The sequence below is a fragment of the Sparus aurata genome, chromosome 21 (assembly GCF_900880675.1).
Source record: "Sparus aurata chromosome 21, fSpaAur1.1, whole genome shotgun sequence".
In the NCBI taxonomy this organism is placed as follows: domain Eukaryota; kingdom Metazoa; phylum Chordata; class Actinopteri; order Spariformes; family Sparidae; genus Sparus; species Sparus aurata.
The window spans coordinates 10,842,873-10,850,282 of NC_044207.1; the positions used below are offsets into that span (position 1 = coordinate 10,842,873).

At 44.7% G+C, this 7,410-nt stretch overlaps 2 protein-coding genes across 3 annotated transcripts; one reads left to right on the top strand and one right to left on the bottom strand.

The window, feature by feature from the left end:
• Positions 1-89: 89 nt before the first annotated feature.
• LOC115572329 (phospholipid phosphatase 6-like) lies at positions 90-7,189 on the top strand. Its single transcript, XM_030402277.1, has 2 exons — positions 90-235; positions 5,814-7,189. Exon 2 carries the CDS (start codon positions 5,870-5,872, stop codon positions 6,233-6,235), a length of 366 nt encoding a protein of 121 aa, XP_030258137.1. The 5' UTR covers positions 90-235; positions 5,814-5,869; the 3' UTR covers positions 6,236-7,189.
• LOC115572328 (peroxiredoxin-6-like) lies at positions 385-3,857 on the bottom strand. Of its 2 annotated transcripts, XM_030402276.1 has the most exons (6): positions 3,592-3,857; positions 2,952-3,082; positions 2,229-2,385; positions 1,457-1,606; positions 1,167-1,313; positions 385-1,081 (listed from the first exon to the last, which is right to left on the bottom strand). In XM_030402276.1, the coding sequence occupies exons 1-6, from the start codon at positions 3,640-3,642 to the stop codon at positions 953-955; spliced, it is 765 nt and encodes a 254-aa protein (XP_030258136.1). In that variant the 5' UTR covers positions 3,643-3,857; the 3' UTR covers positions 385-952. The 2 variants fall into 2 exon arrangements, with proteins under 2 accessions (XP_030258136.1, XP_030258135.1); XM_030402275.1 differs by having other exon boundaries at positions 1,167-1,606.
• Positions 7,190-7,410: the final 221 nt, after the last annotated feature.

Sequence of the window (7,410 nt, forward strand, 5' to 3'; positions counted from 1 at the left end):
GCCTAATGTGTTTTCATATATAATTCAACCCGCTGCAACTCAGTAGTGACATTCGTACATTTTTAAACACTTTGTCCTTTGTTCTCTCCTCACTGGATTTTATCTTATTCTTCCATTTCCTATCGGTGATACCGGCCTCTGCTGTCCTTAAATTCTCCTGTGTGCCGGTCACAGAGAGAAGCCAGCAGCTCCAAGGATCAAAGTTGATAAGCTCTTCACTGATGCTGCCGACCTGGTGAGAGGGGGGGGACACGCCAAATCCTACACAGCTGAGTTAACAGCCGCCTCCGAAAAGAACCAACAGAAGTCATGACAGAGCGATTTCACTGCTAGGGTTCATCGTTTGCTAGACATCTTTCTTAAATCAAAAAATTACGGAACAAAATCTTTCCAAACCTTTTATGTTTTGTATTGTCACACAAATGCAACTCTTTCATCAAATAATCCACACCCCATTACAGTACAGATATTAAGTGAAATTAAATAATTTAGCCCAGCAAAGCTACAGCAAACATCTTGTAATCACTTATGTAAAATTACACAATTCCAAAATAAGTACAGTTTTTTAAAAGAAAAGTTGTGACTAACTGTTTAATGGCATAAACCTGTCAGATAAAATGAGTATACAGGCATGACAATAGTATTATTACATCATCCTTTGTGGCCAAGGCACCATTAAACCACTTCCTCTTGCATTTGTCCTATAAATAAGAGCTACACTGGTAAACAATTAACATGGAGCATGATCCAAATATGTTAAACCCAACAGTATCATAGTTGCAAAGTAGAAAACTTTTTCAGCCTTTCTGCATATATTAAATGTTTTAAATATAATTAAGTAAGAAAAAATATGCTCCCATCTCATTTCCAAAAACAACCCCCCTTTAGAAAAAGCAGGCTGAACAATTCATTCTGTCTCAGTGTTGAATATCAGTGCTGTCCCTGCCTGTGCTTATGGCTTGGGTGTGTAGCGCAGGTACTTCTTCCCAGAGGGCAGCTCTTTGGTGTAGACGCCAGTTGGGAACAGAGACGCGGCCTCCTCCTCGGACATGCTGGGAGGGACCATCACACACTCTCCAGGCTGAAAAGAAAACAAGGTTATTCTATGTGGGAGCAGGTCCGTTCATGTTTCTATGCTGGATGACTGTCTCCAACATGTGACGTACCTTCCAGTCGGCAGGTGTGGCCACTCGTTTCCCAGCTGTGAGCTGGAGGGAGTCCACCACTCGCAAGATCTCGTCAAAGTTGCGTCCGGTGGTGGCCGGGTAGAGGAGCGACAGTTTGAGCCTTTTGTCGGGCCCGATGATAAACACCTGAACACACACCCACAAAGACACACAGACAGACGGAGAGGTGGAGTCTGAGAGGGATAATAGTCGCTCTCTGTGGGCATGAGAATAGATAAGATACTAAGTCCCTTAAATGAGAGAATTAGATTTTTATTGTGAAGACTTACACAGCGGGCAGTGAGCGGCATGCCATCTTTGTCCTTCTCATCAGGGTCCAGCATGCCCAGAGCCACTGCCAGCTCCCGTTTACAGTCAGCTATGATGGGAAAGGGCAGCGAGGAGGAGGCAGGGTCCTCACAGTTGTATGCCAGGATGTCCTGTTTCAGCAGATGCACAAGCCCAGAGTCAGAAAGGTGTCTGTATCAATTCAGATGTGAGGCCTTAAAGTTCATGAAATGGACTTAAAATTGAATCTGTGAGCTCTTAATTGACACAAATATTTTATGGAATGTCATTTATCAATCTTTTAATTTTTTTGGGCCTAAATGAGTAAATCTCTTTTCAAGTCAGTATGTTGGAATCAGACACCTATCAAATTCATGCTCAAGGCAAATACGGGGCAGCACATCACCAGAGTAACTGCTAACAGCTGCTACACTTAGTTAGTTAGCTCAGTTAGCCGTGCAGCTTGCGGTCAGGACTGGGAGTTTGGAGCACCGGGAAGTGTTGTTGTTCACAGTGCTAGCAAAGGAACATGAGCTAACTGGTTAGCATGCTAACTTCAGTGGGTAGCTCTGTAACACATCTGTTTATTGTTTATATTCTGGTGTGCCTGTGTCAGTAAAATGTTTGTAATATTTCACATTCAGTATTTTTCCGGCTGCCAGTTTTCCTTAGAAGCGATGGAAAAGCTTCCCATGTTAACACTGTGCTGAATTTGCTTAAAAATAAAGGCATCTGTGTCCAGATGTGGAGTCGGGAAAGCAGATGCTGTCGCACCTTGGTCCAGCCGTGGTGATCCTCCAGGCAGTCCACGGACAGGGCGATCATTTTGACGCCGCGCTGGCTGAACTCTGAACTGAGCCTGGCAGCTCGACCCAGCTCCGTGGTGCACACCGGGGTGTAGTCCCTGGGGTGGGAGAAGAGGATTCCCCACCTGCAGTGAGAAGAGAGATTAGTGGTGTTAAATCAGTTTCCTCCCTTTTAATATTGTGGTTAGTACTGTTGTGCTAACAGGATGACACTGAACCTGCAGCCTACATGACACCAAACTGACAGGATGTGACCTCTGTTTCACAGAGATGAACACAGGAGGGGATTTCTTTCACAGGGTCAGCAGTGTGATTGTGCTCCGTCATCATGGAGGGGTTTTAGGTCTGTTTTTCTGTCTGATCAAGAGCTTTCAAACAGCCATATATTATAGATTAGTTTCTAATTACATATGCACTTATGGGCCACAGTGGCCCATGATACAGGTTAAAGGGTTTAGATGGCAGATAGTCAGAGGTGTAAAGCAGAAGTCAGGAAGCAGGAACTGGATGCACTTCTCTTTCTGCCTCTCTCTCTCTCTCTCTCTCTCTCTCTCTCTCTCTCTCTCTCTCTCTCTCTCTCTCTCTCTGTCTCTGTCTCTCTTTGCGTGTGATCTGAATTGTCCATACTCCATAAATCAATAAGCAAAAAGATATAAGAATAACCACGGCTTGTTCAGGAAGTTCTACTTACGAATCTCCGAGGAATTCGTGGAGTTTAATGATGCCGGTGGTGCTCTCCGCCTCGAAATCAGGAAACACATCTCCGAGCAGCAGTCCGGGCATATTCAGCGTGACCGTGGAGGTGTCGCGTCTGTTCAGCGGCTGTGAGGACAGAAGAGAGAAGAGAGGAGGCGGAAACTTTCAGTGTGAACGGGCTGCTCCATTTGCATACACATCCACTGTGGCAGTATATAATGGACCAGCTCAGGTGGCGCGTTGACTGGCGCAATCGCCCCCCCTAGATTTCCAAATGGCCATTTTACGCACGGAAGATTGAGACATTTTAAACAAAGTGCAACACGTCTTCACTTGATTATTAAGCCATGTGAGCGTTGAGATTGACGGCAGCTATGGGAGCAGGTACACCACTGATGTAAAAGTCAGTTCCAGTTTAATTATAAGTTAATGGGAAGGAAAAAATGGAGCCACGTGACCAGAGCAGTCCAGTTCTGTACTGGTGACATTTTAACCCCAGTATCCGGACTCTCCTGTCTGCAGGATGTTTTGCGAAGGAGCGCAGCAGGATTAAAGTGCTTACAGTCCACAGGTGGTCTGCGAAGAAAGGCGGGTAGATTACCGAGGACATTCGAGACACATCAAAATGTCCTTACCAGCGTCCAGACGGAATAGCTGCCGCGGAGTGGCGTGTGGAAGCCGGGCATCGTCTGAGTGCAATGCCCGCCGCCGGGCCTCCAGCTGCTCTTACTTCGCCCCCGGAGCGCAGGGTGAGGACTTCTCCGTCAGTCTGAGCCAGCCGATATTCATCATAACACTGCGGTTCCTGCTGGCCATAGATCTGTGGCTTTCCAAGCGCCTCGGGGTGTGCGCCTGTGAGGAGTCTCCGTGGGGCAGCATACGGCCCCTGGTGCGGCTGGTGGAGTTCTCCGGGCACGTCATCCCGTGGCTCATCGGCGCCGTGTACACTCTGGTCCGGGGAGAGAGTGTGGCGGAGCAGGAGATCATGCTGAATCTGACCCTGGGTGAGAGAATGTGTGGAAACCAGCTTATCAGGAATGACTTCAGTAAGGTTGTAAATGTCAGTATAGGCTGTGATTCCTGCAAAGAAATTATTTCATTTGATGCTTTATTCAGTTAAACACTGCAGTCTGTGATCAACAGATCATTATCTATGTATTTATTTGAAAGTGCACTATGTAGTCTGGGGGAAGACATTTCAATCAGGGAGAGACAGATCCTCAGTGACTGATCTTTTAGAATGCCTAATCAAACTTAATAAACAAACTCTCTCTGTTTTTATGACTGAGTAAACAAACTGACCTTAACGGACAACACAAGTTCATACTGTGTTGCTTTGTTTGAATGTGGCGGACCCTGCCACCTCTCCAGCTTCAAACAGTGTTTGTTTTCCTCTGAGGACAGCTTGTTCATTCAGTTATGGAAAAATTAAACTTTTCCGAGTTTGCACAAGTTCTTCATTACAATTCACAGCAACATTGTCAGTTTGAATTTCTTCTCCAAAACTACATATTGCCCCTTTAATATTCACATTTTGGCTTTAACAAAATCTTTCTTCAAATCAAAAACGATCTTTAGTTGTAAATCTTTCCTGAAAGGATCACTCTTATATGAAATGAAATAAAAGTAAAAAAACACATTTACATCAACCTGCTGTCATTTAGGGTGTGCACGCACCTTTATATTTATCACGGGTGAACCCGATGCATTATTGCGCACCTGCGTGCCAGCTCCAAAGTGAAGCCTTTGGCAGCACGCACGTCTAAGTGCGCCTTTGTGGAGCTGCATAACGTTAACGGCTCCGAAATAGCACAGCACAAAGCCGCATCAGTCCACCCGAGTGTCAAATAATAGTAGAGCTACAGGCTGTTTGTGCGTCCCCGTGACCGAGCGGGAAACAGTCAGCGCTCAGCAGCAGCAGCAGCAGCCATGGAAAGTTTTCTCCTTTGAGCCCAGCTGACGGCATCTACGGCTGATGCTTTATTTGCACGTGCAGATTATATTTGCTGATTGACAGCTCTGAGATCAGGTCCTGTGCTGGTTTACTGTACCATGCTGTGGTGGAATACCGCGGCTATTTTTGGCACTCAGTGGCCTATAGGATGAAAGTGTGGAAATATTGGGGCCACAGTCAAACCCTCGTATATGTTAGAGAGCAGCGAGGTCAGAGGTCTCATTTGATTTATATGCATTTCTTGTTCTATTATGTTCAAAGTTAAATCTAAAGTGTTCAGAAATAACTTAAAGGATAAGTTCACCTCAAAACTCAAACTCAGTCATTATCTACTTGTAGCTGGTAAGTCAGGTGAATCTGAACTGTCCTCAACGGCTCCTTTAAAGGTCTTTAAGACAACCTTTACATATACAGTGTAACCAAAGGTATTAACGGCTAACAAATAATTAACTGATACTTTACAGGTCAGTTTTAAGCCATAAATAAGAGCAATTTTAGGGTTGCCAGTTTGTGAAAGTATCCTGTTTTTTCTTAAAGCAAAGGTACTTTCTTTACCAACATAATGACCAAAAATAAAGGAGACATCAGCCAAGGGGACTAACACAATAAAGTACTTCCAATTACTGGCTCACAACTGATCTATAAAGCATAGGTGATGTAATAATCGTCAATAAAGTCAGTAGTTTCCAAAGGGTGCCTGATGAGAGAGTTGTATGCTGAGTCATGGATCAGTGCATCAGAGGGATATAACTGCTCATTTTGCTTCCTGTAGAAACAGTGTGCTGTGAGGGGAAATGTTTAACCAGGGAAAGGGAGGCCTCACTGTTGGAGTATATGATAATATTATATAATATTGTCATGCAAACTGACACCTTTGCGGTACTCTCTGTTTGCTCCTCACAGCTCTGTTGTTGGACCTGCTGCTGGTCAGACTGGTGAAGACTCTGGTCCGACGTCGCATGCCCACCCAGAACCGCTCTGACATCCTCTCCAACTTCTTCGTGGAGCGCTACTCCTTCCCCTCGGGCCACGCCACGCGGGCGGCCATGTGCGCCCGCTTCCTTCTCGCCCAGCTGGTGGACACGGCCTCCATGCGGGTCCTAGTGGTGGGTTGGGCAGCCTTGGTGAGCCTGTCCCGGCTGCTGCTCGCCAGGCACTATGTGACAGACGTGGGCTTTGGTTTGGCTATGGGTTACTGCCAGTACAGTCTTGTGGAGAGGGTGTGGGTGACCTGGGACTGCCTGCAGGACCTACTGCTCATGCGACTGAGAGAGAGACTCAGCATGGTTTATAGTAGAGTCTGGATGGCAGATTGGAAGCATTAGGTTTGGTCAAACTGTGTGTGTGTGTGTGTTGGGGGGAAACGTGTAGCATGTGTGTAACTCAAAAATTCCCTGCTGTTGTCAAAATGTAACTTTATCGTTTTTGGATTATAACAAAGTTACTGCAGTATGCTTTTATTTTGTATCTTTTTCTGTTCTTATTAGGGTTGCACGATATACATCTATAAACTAATGGCCTGATAATGGGAAAATTACACCATTGGTTATCAGCAGATAAAGAACTTATAGCCAGTAGAACTGATAATACAAATCCAAGTTGCTTTAGTTGGCTTAACAAGTGCAGCATTTACACACAGTATGTGGCGGTATGCACCTTTAAAGTTGGTTTGCTAGCTGCCAATAAAAAACATAGAAGAACAACAACAACAATGCTTTTGTTGTGTTCATGGAGCTGCTGCACCTGTGTAGAGCCACACAATGTAGACAGGAGCCACACATGTCGTCACTGCAGTGGGCGTTGGTTTACCACACAATCCTAAACTGCAATACGTGTTCTGCAATTGTTCGGAGAGGAGGGGAAAAGTCTATGAGTTTAACACAATAAATGTCATTAGAGCTATGAATAATACCCTCAGGGGTGCATAAACTACAGGTAATGAACAAGGTAAAATTACCTGTAGTAAAATACAAAAATGTGAAGTTATATCAGTTATGCGTATCAGCTGTGAGAAGCAGGTAATTATCAGTACTGGCTGAAAAAACTCCATATCATGCATCCCTGGTTTTTATGTGTTTATCTTTATGGTTTCTCTTGAATCTTTTTGAAGAATAAGGAAGTATTGAAACTGAAGGCTTGAATAGTCACTGACGGGTTGTAGCAATCACATGCTGCTTGTTTGCACAATGGTGTCGACGTGCATGGACTTAATTGACAATCCTGAAACAGAAGCTGAATTGAATTAGCGCCTTTTTAATAATAAAAAAAACATAACTGTGTACCGTGAACAGATTTAGTTTTGTATCATGCTGAGACAGCGTTTTGTGTCTGTGGCTGGAAATGAATGCTTTATCTACTGTATGAAAGTCAAACTGACACACTGCTTCCTGGTAAAGTAAGCATTTGGATGCCAGCATGTGGTGGCACAATGTCGCCTAAGTGTGGTTTCTAAATGAGCTGAAACAACCCACAGTGGGTTCACTGTATCCGTGTGAACAGT

What these genes read in the sequence shown, in the direction of transcription:
- LOC115572328 (XM_030402275.1), bottom strand. Translation starts at nt 3,642, where the DNA reads ATGCCCGGCTTCCACACGCCACTCCGCGGCAGCTATTCCGTCTGGACG. An exon ending in CACGAATTCCTCGGAGATTC is followed by an intron (nt 2,386 to 2,951) that starts GTAAGTAGAACT and finishes TTCTCACTGCAG; the next exon opens with GTGGGGAATCCTCTTCTCCC. An exon ending in ATCACCACGGCTGGACCAAG is followed by an intron (nt 1,607 to 2,228) that starts GTGCGACAGCAT and finishes CTGCTGAAACAG; the next exon opens with GACATCCTGGCATACAACTG.
- LOC115572329 (XM_030402277.1), top strand. Translation starts at nt 5,870, where the DNA reads ATGCCCACCCAGAACCGCTCTGACATCCTCTCCAACTTCTTCGTGGAG.